Source organism: Erpetoichthys calabaricus, chromosome 9, assembly GCF_900747795.2.
Source record: "Erpetoichthys calabaricus chromosome 9, fErpCal1.3, whole genome shotgun sequence".
In the NCBI taxonomy this organism is placed as follows: Eukaryota; Metazoa; Chordata; class Cladistia; order Polypteriformes; family Polypteridae; genus Erpetoichthys; species Erpetoichthys calabaricus.
Genome location: NC_041402.2, coordinates 87,036,438 through 87,053,554, shown reverse-complemented (window position 1 = coordinate 87,053,554; position 17,117 = coordinate 87,036,438). Strand labels below are relative to the sequence as shown.

Sequence of the window (17,117 nt, the reverse complement as noted above, 5' to 3'; positions counted from 1 at the left end):
TTGAAGAGTCGCACAGTGTGAGGGAGGAACGATCTCCTCAATCTGTCAGTGGAGCAGGACAGTGACAGCAGTCTGTTGCTGAAGCTGCTCCTGTCTGGAGATGATACTGTTCAGTGGATGCAGTGGATTCTCCATGATTGACAGGAGCCTGCTAATAATTAATGATATTAGAAATAATATAGTACATCTCCCCAATACTGATCCTCTTAAACCCCGGTACTCCATTATAAACTAATTAAATTCTTTCACCAGGATAGATTTACCGGTTTTATATAAAATAATTTCTCAACTGAGACCATTCACCTGCATCTTTGACCCAATACCAACAAGTTTTTTCAAAGAGGTATCTGGCGTGCTAAATGATAGTATTCTTGACATAGTAAACTCGTCATTAGATACGGGGGTCTTCCCAGACTGTCTTAAGACTGCTGTAGTTAAACAAATGCTCAAGAAAAATAATCCTGACTCCTCTGCTTTTGAAAATTTTAGACCTATTTCTAATCTGACTTTCTTAAGTAAAATCCTAGAGAAGGCAGTCATTATGCAGCTAAATAACCACCTCAATAAATATTCTATTCTTGATAAGTTTCAGTCACGTTTCAGAACAAATCACAGTACAGAAACTGCACTCGTTAAAGTAGTAAATGACTTGTGGGTAAATGCAGACAGAGGCTGTTTATCTGTTCTCATCCTCTTAGATCTGAGTGCCGTATTTGATACCATTTGTCATAATATTCTAAGAAATCGCCTTAGTCAATGGGTGGGCCTCTCTGGCAGTATATAAATGTAATGAATTATTATTATTATTATCTTAAATTAGTTTGAGTCCTACCTGGCAGGCAGAAAATTCTGTGTTAGTTGTGGTAATTATACTTCAAAGACACATGATATTCTATTTGATGTTCCACAAGGCTCTATCCTGGGTCCGCTGCTCTTTTTGATTTACATGCTTCCATTAGGCCAGATTATCTTGGGGCATAACGTGAGCTACCACAGCTATGCTGATGACACACAACTGCATTTATCAATAGCGCCTAATGACCCCGACACTCTTGATTCACTGAGACAATATCTTACTTGTGTTTCTGAATGGATGACTAGTAATTTTCTCAAACTAAATAAGGAGAAAACAAATTTTAGTGATTGGCAAAAATGGATATAATGAGATTTGTAGAAATAAACTTGATGCATTAGGATTAAAAGTCAAGAGGGAGGTAAAGAATTTAGGGGTAACTATTGACTCTGACCTGAATTTTAAATCCTTAATCAGATTACTAGGACAGCATTTTTTTCACTTAATATAGAAAAAGTTAGACCTCTTATAACATTGCAAGATACTGAGAAATTAGTTCACCCTTTTGTTTTCAGTCGACTAGATTACTGTAACGCACTCCTCTCAGGTCTACCCAAAAAAGACATCAATCAATTGCAACCAGTGCAGAATGCAGCTGCTAGAATCTTAACTAGGAAAAGAATATCCGAACACATCTCTCCAGTTTTGATGTCACTACATTGGTTACCTGTGTCATTTAGAATTGACTTTAAAATACTACTTATGGTTTACAAAGCCTTAAATAATCTTACTCCATGCTATATTTCAGAATGTCTTTCACCTTACACTCCAAATTGTAACCTTAGATCTTCAAATAAGTGTCTGCTTATTATTCCAAGAGCTAAACTTAAAAGAAGTGGTGAGGCTGCCTTCTGCTGTTATGCACCTAAAATCTGGAATAGCTTGCCAATAGGCTAATACAGTGGAGCACTTTAAAAAACTGCTAAAACCGCATTACTGTACTTTAACATGGCTTTCTCATAGCTTCATTTTTGTTTAATACTGATGTTTTGAATATACAACTAATTACATTATCATTCATGGTGGCTCCTAAATACGTTCTAATCCCTACTTTCTCTTCTGTTCTTTTTCCGGTTTTCTGTGGTAGCGATTTGCGCCACCACCACCTGATCAAAGCACTGTGATGTCCCTACATTGATGGATTATAGGCCAAAGTCCACATGACCGTCGTTCATCATCAAGTTCTTCCTTGTGAACCCTGAATACAATGAGGACTAATTGAGGTCATTCATGTTAGGTAGAATGTCTAGAGGGGGCTGGGCAGTCTCGCGGCCTCTGTCCTTTTTTTCTCCAGCCTTCTGGAGTTTTTTTTTTTTTTCTGTCCTCCCTGGCCATCAGACCTTACTTTTACTCTATGTTAATTAGTGTTCCTAATTTTATTTCCTTATTTATTTTGTCTTTTTTCTCTTTCCTCATCATGTAAAGCACTTTGAGCTACATCATTTGTATGACAATGTGCTATATAAATAAATGTTGTTGTTGTTGTTAAGAGTGAGAAAGTTGCTAGATAATACAACCACCAGAAACTTTAAATTAAAAATAAAAAACTGGCAAGTAAATTTAGAAGACTGGAGTAGATTTCGGTCCATCAATTCCCCAATCCTCTTACCCCATTCAGTATCACAATGAGAGAGTACCTGTTTCTTGTAGCACTGGGTACAAGGCATGAACAAAGCTTTTACAGGGCAACAGTGTATCACAAGGCACACTAATTCAAACATCCACATTTAATCATTCTTTGCCTATTTAGAGTTAAATTTAAAGTTTGCTAATGCTGTAAAAGAACCAGAGCAACAAAAATAAGCAAGCGGTGTGCTCATCCTCCTCATCGACTCTTGATATCCTTATGAGATATGACAATAAACCATATGATAACAGTAGTAATAATAACAATATTGTTATTACTATTACATTTTACATGACAGGTTTCACACACCAAACTCTTAAAGTGTACATGTCTACATATGATCAGGAGTCTACTCTCAGCATTTTGAACAAACTCATTGAAATATAAACTGCAGAATTTACAGTTCACACAGAAACCTGGATGATGGCAGACACAAAACCTCTTAGTGTAATATGAGTTGATGCATATATAGAAAATACTATAAACTTTCCTGACACCCTTCCATTTGATTCTGTCTTAGATACAGTATTAATGCAACTGCTGTTTTGCATTTTGTCTTTGCCTTCCTATTCATCCATCCACCATTAATTTCCACAAATCCCATTAATTCCACAAAGGGTGGCGGAGAGCCTAAAACTATGCCAGCAACACTGGGCATAATGCAAAATCATTCCTGAAGAGACTGTCATTCTTTAACACTGTACACTTAGACAAATCAGCTCACACTCATACAGGTCAAATTTACAGACAACACATACTCCAAATGTAACATTTCAATACTTTTACAGTGCATCCGGAAAGTATTCACAGCGCATCACTTTTTCCACATTTTGTTATGTTACAGCCTTATTCCAAAATGGATTAAATTCATTTTTTCCCTCAGAATTCTACACACAACACCCCATAATGACAAAGTGAAAAAAGTTTACTTGAGATTTTTACAAATGGAGTGAGGATTCATTAATTTAAAATAATGAAATAAAACACTACCCTTATACAATATAGAGAGTAGGGATGCACCGATACCGAAACGGGTATCTGGTATCGGCCTCGATACCACATTTTCTAAAGTACTCGTACTCGTTAAAAGTCCCCCGATACCGGGGACCGATACCACGGTCTGAGAAATGTCTATGTTTGAGCGGCGTGTAAGGGGTTAATCACAGGCGCCGAGTGCCCGCCCCCAGGCCCCAGCTGCAGCTCAGAGCGGGGAGAAGGCGAGGCGAGACATGTCAGCCGTGTGGAACTATTTCAAAGTGAATAAAGACGACAAAACAAAGGCGGACTGCAAATTGTGCTCAGCGAAATTGTCCAGAGGAGGCTCAAAAGGTAGCGCATTTAACACAAGTAATTTAATCAAGCACCTAAAATCCCAACACGACAACGAGTACAAGGAGTTTACACACGCTTCTAAACCAACACAACCCACGCTGCAGCAAACTTTTGCAAGATGAGAGAAAATGTCCAGAGACAATCCACGTGCTGTGAAAATAACACAGACAATTATCGAGTACATTGCATTGAGTGACCAGCCACTCTCGGAGGTAGAAAATGTGGGATTCCTGCATCTCCTCCATGTTCTGGAGCCCAGATATGATGTCCCAAGCCGCCGCTACATGACTGACACGGAGCTGCCTAAACTACACGACTCCGTGAAAAAACATATCCATAGCCTACTGCAAGCTTCCTCTGCGTTTAGTTTCACCACGGATATTTGGACAAGCAGTGTTAGCCCCGTGTCGCTAATTAGCCTAACCTCCCAGTGGATAGACGAGAGTTTCACGCCGCAACGAGCCATATTACATGCGAAACAATTCCGTGGCTCACACACCAGCCAGGCTATAGCGCATGTGTTTGAGGAAATGCTCCAGACATGGGGTATACCTAAAACATCAGTACATGTTGTGCTTCGTGACAATGCCAAAAACATGATTAAAGCCATGAATGACGCAGGGCTCCCAAGTCTGCCGTGTGTCGCGCACACGCTCCAACTGGCTGTTCACGAGGGCTTATTAGCACAGAGGAGCATTGCTGATGCTACAGCAGTGGGGCGGAAAATAGTTGGGCATTTTAAACATTCCGCCTTAGCCTACTCCCGCCTCAAGGACATTCAGGGACAGCTCAACCAGCCAATAAAGAGACTGCAGCAGGACGTACAGATGGAACTGGAACAGCACGTATTACATGCTCCAGTCCCTCATTGAGCAAAAGCGAGTGCTGGGGGTGTATGTGTCCGAGCATGAACTCCCAGTCCCTGACTATCTCACCGCTCACCAATGGGCTCTTATGGAGAAGACTGTTGCCATCCTCGCCCCCTTTGAGGAACTAACTAAAAAAGTGAGCAGCTACGACGCACTAGCCTCTGATGTCATCCCAGCTGTGACTGTGCTAGTGAGACTTCTAAACAGAGAAACAGACGAGGACCACGGCGTCAAGACAATGAAAGCAACCTTACTGGCAGCTGTCAAGAAGCGCTTCAGTGACGTCGAGACCAACCCACTGTACTTCATCTCCACCATACTTGACCCAAGGTAAAGTCTGTGTGCTATAGGTATTCAATGATAAACTACAGTACTAAATGTAAGATTAATTTCCATCTGAAATATTATATTATATTTTTGTAACTAAAATACACAAATACAAATGTATGCAATATATATAATATGAAATATATTTCCCTTATTACTACCAGAAAGCCAAATGGCTGGCATTTGTGACAGTGGTTTAGGGGAAACTAAAATCAGTCCTATTTTTCCACATATTAATACATTCATGAATTTTGTTCAGGTATAAAGATCGCTTCTTCTCCAACAACACTGCTCCGGAGGCCAAGCTGCACCTGAAGCAGGAGCTGCAGATGATGTCCAGAGCTGAGGCAGAGGGGAGTCGGGCAGAAGCTGCAGAACCTCCTGCTAAACTGTTCCTCAAGGCCCAGACCAGCACTAGCAGCAGTCTGGACACTGTATTTGAAGAAATCGGTAAGGAGCAGCCCCAGGCAGCACAGCCGCTGGCAGCAGGTGCTGCCATTGAGCTCGACACATACCTCGGAGAGGCCCCAAGCCCTCGTGATGACAGTCCTCTGAAGTACTGGGGTGTCAACAAAATCAGGTTCCCCACTTTGGCTAAAATGGCCCAGAAATACCTCTCAGCCCCATGTAGCAGTGTGGAAAGTGAAAGGCTTTTTAGCTCAGTGTCACACATTATAGATGAAAACAGAAACAGGCTGACTGCTGATAATGCAGAAAAGCTACTTTTCTTAAAAAAAAAACCCGCCACTCACTTTTTCTAAATAGGCTCCATTAAGTGAGTCGTCTTAGACTTGATGTTAATACCTACCTCAGTTGCACTGATTGCCACAGTTCTATGTTGGTGGATGTTGTCAGTTTATTCAAATATTGTGCACTAAATAGCAAAGATGTTTATTAATGCCCCTTGTGTTGTCCAAAGCGGCAGAGTTTACAACAAACTGAAAAAAATACTTGAGTTGCACTTTCACTGTTTAAATTTTTTTTTATAATTATTTATTCTGTAATATGTTGCATACAACATGCTTTTCATTTTAAATAAATGTTCTTAATTCCAAACTAGTCCCTTGTTTTTTTTGTTAAATTATATGATTAAAGCTGTTACCTGTAAATTTAAATCATGTTTTTATTAAGTACTCGGTATCGGCGAGTACTGAAATGCAAGTACTCGTACTCGTACTCGTTTTCCAAAAAAGTGGTATCGGTGCATCCCTAATAGAGAGCTAATTAGTGACAAAAAGCCAATTATACTTCCTAATGTTGATTAAAACATGTGTTAAGTAGAAACATTGGCAGGATCCCTGCAGTCTCATTTTAGAATATTACTAGTGAATCTTGACAGATTTTAAAGAAACTCAGTAGTTCTCTAGTTTTAGGCAATGTATTGTTTTTCTACTGTGTTATGAAGGGTGATTTAAGAATCTTCCAGTTTACCAAGATTAGTGCATGCACTGACAACACAGTATAAAAAAATCATAGCGAGTTTATCCCTATCTAATTCCATCCAATATACAGTAACTCCAAAAACTGCAGTAAGAGGATTTGGGATAATTGTAATTTCAATATAATCTAACAGATATGCACATTTCTTAATCCAGAAAGGTCTTCATTTTAGGACATTTCCAAAAACAAATGACCTAACAAGGCTGGAGCTACATGGAATCATTCATAATTAGCGTCCAATTCCTGACATATAGTATTTTAAATCATTTTTATCTGTGCATGTGTTCCTAAAATACAAGTTTAAGATAAATCACAACATGTTTTGTGCAGGTCTCTGAAGAATGAATGTTATGAATAATCAAATTCCACTACTTGCATGAGATACTAATAGACAGGCATCTTTATCAGTGTTGCTTAAAACCATTTAGAGGCAAGCAGTGTGATATTAATTAATAATATCTGGAAATAGTATAGATTTTTTCCTCATAGCTAAAAAATGTTATAGAGTGGATATTAATAGGTATCAGAAAAGATAGACAGTTGTTAATAAAGTGTTCGGGAAATTGTCCTTCGCTAGAGCAGCATCTCTGCTTTAAAGGGTTTCTGACACTGGTTTCATATAATGCATAATGTGACTACTAGAGAACTGAAAATAATTATTGATAAACAGATCACTGATCAAGGCATTTAAGGAGGTTTTGTACAAGATTTATTTTCAGAACCAGACAAGCAAATGCATCCTCAGTACATTCTACTTCCTTCCACTGTCTCAAATTACAGATACCATATATACTCACAGATAAGCAAAGGATTTGTATTTGTGTTTGACTTATCGGTGGGCCAGAGCTCAATTTTATTATATTAATCACTTTGAGCATATGAAAATCCATATACAAAAAGTAATAACAATGCAAGGTACTATAAATGTTATAGAATCTGAAGCATATTTCTTACACTGTAACTCACTTCCCAGTTATACAGATAACAGAAAAAGTTGTCAATCATTATGCGCCCAGTTTTTCCTAATAACCAAATGAATTCAACAGTCAAAATATAAAAATCGCAGGGTAGTTTTTTTTTCATAACAGAGCACAAGCTCCACATGATACATATTGTGAGAGATCTCAGAGCTGATGGAAACCTGCAAAGATATCCCCACAACACAGCGAAGTTAAATAGCATGGAAGAAACTGTCAGCATCTTCCAATGCACTCTTTTCAAACTATCAGCCAAGTGATTTTTTAATTAGGGAAACAGACTCTGGGTGAAGTACTGCATGATACTGAATAAAAAAGTTACCTCAATGACATGGAAAAGACAAGCAATGCACTGAAATACTAATATGTGAAATAATAAAATATGGATCAACATATATTTAACCATTAATCTTCAGCAGTTACTGAAGTGCAAAAAAATAAATGGCAGTACTGTATTTGTCAGCTTCATTGGTCTTCCTTCCATAGTGTTGCAAACTTTACTTGATTTCTTAATCGAGGGCTTGGGTCCCCCTCACAGTTTTGATCACAGTGATATACATATTGTAGCTTAGATCGGAGAGCTTGGGGGTTGGGGATGTCCACTATGGTTAGAATAAGAGATACTGGTACACCGTGGCAAAAAATTAAATAAACCTGGTACTCTATACCAATGCATAACAGCCCTCTTCAACCCATCCAATCTGCACTGCTGGGGCTTGGTCAATACACCAGCATGTCCCTATGTGGGAGAAAGGGGACTCTAGAACATACAGTATCTTGAGTTGTTGCCCAAAGTCTCTGGAAGAAGGCTGATATCATTAGCAGCACAACCACGTGCTTACTGTAAGACAATTGCGGAAAGCATTGGTAGTGCTATCACCAGCTGCCAGAGGATAAAGCCCCTAAAGTACACCATCAGCTTCATTAGAGCTGGAGAAAAAACAAGAGGAATATCTAAGACTAGCTCAGGGCTTTTCTACATACTGCAGGACTGGCAGCTGACAGAAGACTTAGGCAGGTAGCTCAAGTTTCCTGAGCACACCACCAAGACTACCCTTAAACCAGATGTTGTTCTGGTGGCTGGAACTCACCATGCCATGAAGATCAAATGGAGGAGGCCTTTGAGCAAAAGAGAACGAAGTACAAGGACTTAGTCAGTGACTGAAGCAAGCAAGGCAGGAAGGCAAGGTGCTTGCCTGTGGAGGTAGGATGTGGAGGCTTTGCAGTACAATCTCTCTGCAGGAATTATACTGTACTAGGTGTCATAGGCAACAGGAGGAGGGTGGCCATCTATAATTGCACTGAGGCAGCAGAGAAAGGCTCAAAGTGGCTCTGGCTCAACAGAGCAGATTTATGAGAGAAGGTTGCTAAGGCACAAGCTGAGGCTTGATCAACCTCAGCTGGGTCACCTGAGTGAAGGTGTCTGATGTTCGAAGGTCCTGAAACACCTAATGACCTCAGGCAACATCACTGATGATGCACCCTGCCTGCATCAAAAGATGTATAATAGCATAGATCAGGGGTGGGCAAATTCATTCCTGGAGGGCCGCAGTGGCTGCAGGTTTTTGTTCCAACCCAATTGCTTAATAAGAAGCACTTATTGCTCGAGAAACACTTCTGCTTCATTTTAGTTCTCTCCCTCGTTAAGATTATGAACCCTTATTGCTTATTTAAGTCTTAAACAGCTGCATTCTTGGTTTTTAATTGCTCCTTATTAGCCATAGGATGCAAATGACAGCAGTTATCCATTTTGCTTGTTACCCTTTACACCTGTGTGTATTTATCGTGCACTATTTGGTTTAATTAAATACTTGGAAGGAAAGAGAAGAGATAAAAGAGAAGGATTGAGAATTACCCATCCGTTTTACACTTCAAAGTATTTGGATGATATCCTTAGAATGGAAAAAAAAAGCTAGGATATGAGAATGACTTGACATAGCAGAGTTAAAGCACTAACAAGCCATGAAATGTAATTATTAGCAAGGATTGTTTTCTAATTAAGCAACTGGGTTGGAACAAAAACCCGCAGCCACTGCGGCCCTCCAGGAATGAATTTGCCCACCCCTGGCATAGATAGATTGTCAATCCAAATATAAATATAAAATTTGGTTTCCATATTTTTAAATGGTATATCAGTGCATTTCCATGTTCGTAAAAGTGTCTGATGTGTGCAGAATTAATTTTGTAACATTACCCACCTTAATAAATCTGTTAAACTTGCTCCTAAGGAGTTCTCAGTTAGTATGCAACTTTGTTCCAATTCTCCGACTCCAAGAGGCTCCCTGCAGCTGCTCTTAGTCTTAGCTTTGTTGCACTGCAGTGAAGTCCGCAGCTCTGGGGTACACTGGAACAGCACTAAAGCCAAAAGTTAAGACTTGCTACTATAAATACGAACAAAGACCAGGGGCCTAATTTTTAAAGCTTGTATGCGCACAAAAGTAGGCTTAAAATGGGCGTACATAACTTACTACGAAACCAGCGGGATTTATAAAAGAAAACTTGGTGGGGGAACATGCATCTATTTACAGCAACTTTGACACATGCCTAAGCAATGTTTTGGAAAAACTGGGAAGTGATGATGTCATTGATAAAGTAGGGAAATGCAGTCAACGCTAAATGACAACTCACACGCATAATAATACACATCCATTATTAATTTCTAATCTTGGTAAAGGTGAAGATTGTTATACCCAGCCATTATTATAATGTGTCTTGACAGGACAAATATATTACACCTCAAAAGTGATAAAAATGATGTACAAGACTGCATTTTAGTTCCCTTTTAATAAGGGACCAATGCTCTGTACTTGCAATGAAGACCTTTTTTGCTTTTTGTCACTTTATACCATCTACCTGTTCTTCATTTTCTGGGGTGCACAAACAAAAAACACAACATGTTTTTGCCAGCAAACAAAGGCAATTTCCAGCAGATTCTGGTTCTTCTAACATAGTCTGAGTAGTTAACTGCACTCAATAAAGGCACCTAGCATCAATGAAGCCGCTCGTTAACTGTGGGAAGTAACATTCCATTAATGCTCAAGTCATTTATGATACCAAGATGAGACTGACGAATGTTGTGGCTCAGTAGCCTGGGTCAACCCATGAATCATTTATTTTGAGGGAAAGTAGCTTTGACAGATATCATGATAATGTATGTGATGGCTAACATTTTGGTAAGGTAACTGGCTGAACCCTCAGTTTTTCACATGGCCTACATAATTCATTGTAAAAGCAACCATGTCATTACAAGTGTAAACCAATAGCGGCTTGCTTTTCAGATGCTGGTGACTTGTGCCTTTCCCTGGCTTCCAGGACACAGAGGAGAAGCACTATAAATCTGTACATTCTCAGTTGCACACTGCAGCCAGGTACTCTTGAATGCAGGTGGTTGTGTCGTGATTCATCAGGTGGGATGCTGCTTTACCAGCCAATCAAGTTCTGCAGCACTGTGACTGCATAGGTACAAAGTTTATTAGCATGCTCCATATAAGGATGTTTCAGAGCAGTGCTCGAAGCGCTTTCACATACGCACATTCACCAGGTGATTTTGATTTATAAAAGGTGAATTGATATATTAAAATGTTTTATAAATGAGGTCCCAGATCAGCACTGGATTATCCCCAACTCATAGCACACTGCACTGATCCAAACTGCTTTCTCTCGTTTTGCATAATGGGTAAAGGATAAAATGGTGCAAAAATGTTAGGGAGTTGGAGAATGCAGCTGAACAAGAAAAGAACAGTTCTTTAATGTGAAAGGTTCAAAACGCGAGAAAAATCATGGATATAGCACAGAACTGTTTCTAAAGAGATAGTCTATCAAACTATGAACTGTCTTACCCACTGTTTTGGCTGTGGGGAAGGCCTTTACCTAGCTGCGCTGGCTGCTGTCAAGTTTCCATTAGAAGGATTAGTGGATGAAACTGAGTCTCTTTCCCACTCCACTCTCTCACAACCTTGCTGTCTGCATTTTCTCTGATCCAGTAGACAATTCCCCTTCTGTTTCTGTCTCTTGACAACTATTTGATGAAATGATACTCAATCTTGCTACTACACTACTGCTTTGAGTTCACCACTGCGTTCCCTTTCTCATACCCCTTTTTCAAGTGGCCTCTTCCCTTTGTTTACTGGTTTGTGCTGGCTGCTCTTACTTCACCATTGCTCCTGCCGACAGTCCTCATTTGTATAGACAGCTTGCATTGATCTCTTTCCACCCTGCTCAGGTTCTGTGCTGCTGCATGCACAGCAGCTTATAGCCGAGTTGCTACATTATCAAAGCAAGAAATGGCCAACAGTGCTTGGAAACATTACTTAAAAAAAAAAAAAACTTTGTTACATTACTCATTACTTACAAAAAAGTAAATGTGTTATAGGAGTACACGTTATTACATGTAATGTGTTAAACACGGTGCATTACTTTTGTGTTACTTTTTCTTCTTGTAAATGAAAAACAGAACATTTCACTGACCACCGTTATTGAATCCGAAGTATATGTATATACCATAGGAACCTTAATAAAACTGACCACAGACACAGCCAAGTCTCTGCAGTGAAGTACAGTAAATAACATCGATACATATTTTTAATCTTCAAACACGAGCCCCTGAAGATTTGCAGTATGAATACTAGCCGCTGTGCCACCATATCCCACTGTAAATAGCCAAAGCAACATTCTGGATTAAAACTAAACTCTTTATTTTTAGGTTTCTGCTGTGCCGGTCTCACATTATACGATTGAGCATATATGCGACTGGTGACTAACTGTATGAACATGTTCAGTCCAATTAATGTGCCAATACGTGGGTGCTTAGGCTATATGCGCACATTGCCTCGACAGACAGTTTTACCCATGCTTCTCAAAAAGTCAATTAAGAGAAGCATTCTAGACTCTTGCAGTACTGTACTCTGAAAGTACAAAAAAAAAAGAAAAAAAAGGCACAACTGGGTACACAGATGGTCGAGACACGAACAGTATGGCCTGTCTATGTATGTAGTCTACGAAGTTTACCATTGTGTGCGTTTATTTCAGGTACTTCCAATAAAAGGTCTTCTAAGATGTTTTTCTCATTGACTATTTAGTTGTATATGTGTTGCCATATGATATTTAGATATGTGAAAATAAGTGTCACAATGGCAATACCCAATGTACAATATACTGTGATTGATACACAATGAAATTTAATAGAGACAATAGAAAATCTGGTTGTGAGACTGCTCACACAGAAATTTCTGACATGACAGAAATTGTTCCACTTGTGCAACAAATCAATTTTATATTGCAATCAGTCATCATACTCTCATACTGCATGTGAAATGATGGCCAATGAAGCTAAAATTTGAACTGTACCAGTCAGCAACTGCAAATAGGACTTAAAATCATGCCAAAAATCACAGTATACATTCAACATTAGTGGGTTGCACGCAGCACACTCATTTCTGTTTAGCTGTGAGATTGTATAAATGTATACTTGTAATTTTTTTTTTTAACTTGATTGCATGCTACACAAGAACTTAACTTCTTCTCACTAGCTGTCACCGAACAGCTAGAGCGTGTGCATGCACAATGTTATATAGGAGAATGCAACATCTTACAAAGGCAATTTTTGTGGAAAATAACACAATGAACATCTTTTTTTTGTTAACTGATGCAGGTATTTTTATATCAATAAAATAAGTATTGCTTTAGGTTAATTTTTACTTTAAGAATTATGTTTTCCAGAAACGATTTTAAGTTTTTCATATTCAGTTTTACTCTGAACTGGCTCTCTGTCCAGGCTTTGTTCCTGTCTTGCGCCCTATGCTAGCTGGAATAGGCTCCAGCAGACCCCTGCGTCCCTGTTCAGAACTAAGCGGTTTGAAGATGACTGACTAACATTCAGTTTATCTGCAGGTGATTTTTTTTTTTTTTTTTTAATAGTATTTTGGTTAGAAATTTGGAAGTTGGCTTATCTGTAAATATAGATACAGTATTTGCAACCAAATGCGAAAGTCGGTCATGCCATTCTCTGCTTTCAGTCTTAGTAGTGTCATTTTAACATACGATATACTCATCTCCATACAGCCTAGTCTATGACTGAGTCAAGTTTTATATAAAAGGATGTGTTAATAAATACAGGAATACTCTGACAAACATAAGAGTTTCAGAAAAACATTTTATTAATATTAATCCCATCTGCTAAAGGGAACTGAACATTTCACTGTGTATTAACTTCTTGCTTAATGTTTTCCATCAAATTGCAGAAGACCTTTGTAAAGTCAATTTTAGTTTTCCCTGTAACTAAAGCTCTCAAATACCTGATCTGTTCTTATGGCATGCTAATGAGTTATTATTACCCAAATAATTCTAAACCCACAAATCTTATAAATTAAATAAAGATCATCAGTGAAAAAAAAAAATCAATGAACAAAAAAAAATACCTAACCAAGGAGATTTTCTTTGCTGTGTTCCTTCCCTTATAATTCTCTTTATTTCTGAGTAATGGCAAAGACAACCTAGCTTTTGCATAGTTATTGTAGACAGCATTGGTGATAGTGAAATGTCCCTTGTATGATTTTAGATTTTAGACTTTCAATGATTTTTTCCACCTTTAGGATTAAAAAAATGTGCAGAAATGTACAAAAAAAAAATCAAGGCTTGAAGGAGAGATGAAGCTTTATTGATGACTGCAAATTGGGCCGGTATGTATGAACATGGGTGGGCGCGAGTGTGCCTTGCACTTAGTTGGTTAATTCCGGAGACCCTGTTACTCCTGGGCTATTCGCTGGTTAACTGTGACTCTGAATAGAATAAGCAGTTTGAATATTGATTGGTGGACTATTAGCCTCTCACTTTTTTCTGGGCTCTAATAATATCTAATCACACTAAAAGAAGTACACATTTAAAGACACCAACTTTAAACAGAATATATTTTGAAAACAGAACTTAACTCATTTGTTAATTCTACTTGTTAAATATTTTTTAAACGTATTCATTTAATTTTTGTTTAGATCACACTAAACATGCACCAAACATCCTACACCCTTATTAAATACAGAAAGAACACATCTCAAGGAATTGGGTTGAAATGATTCTGTAAAACGCAGTTTAATCCACTGGTGAGTTTTATTTGTTCATTTGACTGTTGCTAGCCAGCTGACCCTAGTTACAAAAATAAATGCCATCTGTGTAAAGCGTGTTCCAAGTAGGCTGGTTACGTATTTGCTGTCATTTATAATTACCGGCCAAAAGAAGAAAACACGCCCTACATAAATAACACATATGCAAGAAATAAACAATCAAATGTTTATTTCAAATAATTTAACATATGCATGTCTGAAAGCGTTAACGTTTAATACAGTGAAGATACGTACCCACGCCCAACTAAGATTTTTTTTTTCTCATTTTGTAAGTGAAAATGAAAAAATGTAATCAAAGTTAAATTAATGATATTAAACACGAAGTCTAGGAAACTACATAATACCGAAGTACATTCTGAAACTGATGAAAGATTTTCTATCTATAGCTCGGAACATCTACTGTCACCGCCTGAAAATAGGCAAAGACACTCGCGTAATTCAGCTGTCCTGACAAATCAGCTGTGTGGACATCGAAACAGCAACATCTCATTAAACCAACAAAGCCGACACTACTGATGGTTTATCTGTTTAAATATCGTATTTTTTAAAAGTTGAATTCTGTACTTGGTGCCCTGCGCTTCTTTCATTGCTGCTTACTTTAAAAGAACGTGCGTGTGAAAGCAGCCCGTCACTTAAAAGTAAATCAGTAAAATGAAAAAATAAAGCCGCATTTCACTTAGCAACTGAATAAGTTTGCAAACAGAGACGGCGCAGATTTACACTCAGCCATTCACTACCCACCTTACTCATTCCGGTTCCCATGGCGCCAGGCAGCGTTTCACTATAGATTTAAGAAATCCGCCGTAAATGCACGGATAATAAATGTACTCTCCGCTCTCACAAGTAACTCAACCAGAAGGACGCTAAAGTGCAACACTCGGCAGGTATCTCTCTCAGCAGTCTCTCACATCTCGCTGTCACAAAAGCCAAGTCAAGGTAACAACCAAGCTCAGTTGGATCGTTTCCTATCAACACTTCCATAGTCTCGTGCTCGTTCGCTCACGCGCGCGCTCTGACGTCATGCCTGGATGGTGCCTATTAAATTAACCCTTAGCAGTAGGAGCTAGGATTACTGAGATTTACAGTATACACTGTAGTACCGTGTATGTATTTAAAAGGAGTAACGTTTAATCTCAAAGGCATCAAGCTGGTACTTGTATATCAGGTAGAGTATCTTCTACTCATGTATTTCCATATATCAAATGCTACTGTCGAATCCACCCGTGATCTTAATATCATAAACCATATTTTTTAAAAGCTTACAAATAAAAATTACTTTATATGAAAGAATAAACGTCATTATAAAAATTGTGTGCCATTTTTCAGTACAGTGGCAAATACTGATCCAATGTGGTGAGTTACAAAAGACCATACAGGCGGTAAATCTGCCCTAATTTTACGGATTACATCCTCTTCATTAAATACACTAACACAACTGTACATTAAGGCAAATTCCATGGAAATAGGTCACATACCCATAATCAGATAGGGCAGACTTATTGCAGGTCCACAAATTCGTTATTCAATGGACTGTAGTCCCCTGTTAAAATAATTCTTAAAAATTGAAAGGAGCAATAGTTTTATTTTTAAAATGTACTGCTCATAACAATTACTTGGGCCACGGCAATTCTGGAATTCATCTTTAAGACATGCAATAAAACAAGGTACACAGAGATACTTCTGTAATTTGTCCAAATTTAATTTAAAACTCTGTTTTGAGAATTCAATTTCAGTTCTTTCACTTGATATGAAAAAAAAAATTAAATGCAATGCATTTCTAATATGTTTTGCTAAAATGTCGTCACACAAAGCTCACACATGATGTACATCATGTTGATGGTTGATTGTACATGGAATTATTTGTTTGAATCTCTTTAATACATCATAAAAGAAACGTGTGTTCTTGACATTGATGGACTACAACTAATCTGGACAATTTATGCAAATCTGTAGCTAGAAATTTCCCCTTTAGGAACAAGCCAACACTATGGTAAAATCTCTTTAGCTGGAACACTTAACATATTTTTGTGAAATATAACTAAAACAAAATTAAACACACTGCAAAGAAAGCTGAACACAAAACGATCAACACAATATCAGAAATATAAATAGGCAAGAATTTTTACTCCTGTCCTGGATATTGCCTTTTTTTAAAGGATGGAACTTCTCATTTCTGCACAGTTGCAGTCCAAGCCCTCTACCCCACAACCATACCACGGTCACGTGTGTTAGGTTTTAGGTTAAGTGTTAACTCTAATCTGGTCACAGAAGGCTGTAAGTGTGCTCTTCAATGGACTGGCAACTTGTCCAGTGTTACCTAACACCTTACACTCAATGCTGTCAGGACAGTCTCCAGTCCAATTCAACTGCAGATTGGATAAACAGGTTGGAAAATGTATGGTTAAGGTAGGTGAAACCAGTTCCAAATTAAAAACCAAAAAATTCAATACACAATTTCAGAGTTCAATATAGTATGAAACATGTAAACATGGTATAACCATTTATTTTCTCAGATTACCTAGTGTACTTTTAAATATGACACATATGACAACAGTAGAATAATACACAAAAGACTCA

The 17,117-nt window shown here is 38.2% G+C and overlaps 1 protein-coding gene across 1 annotated transcript in view; it reads right to left on the bottom strand.

The window, feature by feature from the left end:
* The window catches only part of dusp22a (dual specificity phosphatase 22a), a 161,938-nt gene extending 146,406 nt beyond the window's left edge, over positions 1-15,532 (bottom strand). The window contains exon 1 of the mRNA XM_028809838.2: positions 15,282-15,532. Within this exon, the coding sequence (XP_028665671.1) occupies positions 15,282-15,302 (21 nt within the window). The 5' untranslated portion in view covers positions 15,303-15,532. The remainder of the gene's footprint in view (positions 1-15,281) is intronic.
* Between the last annotated feature and the right edge of the window lie 1,585 nt (positions 15,533-17,117).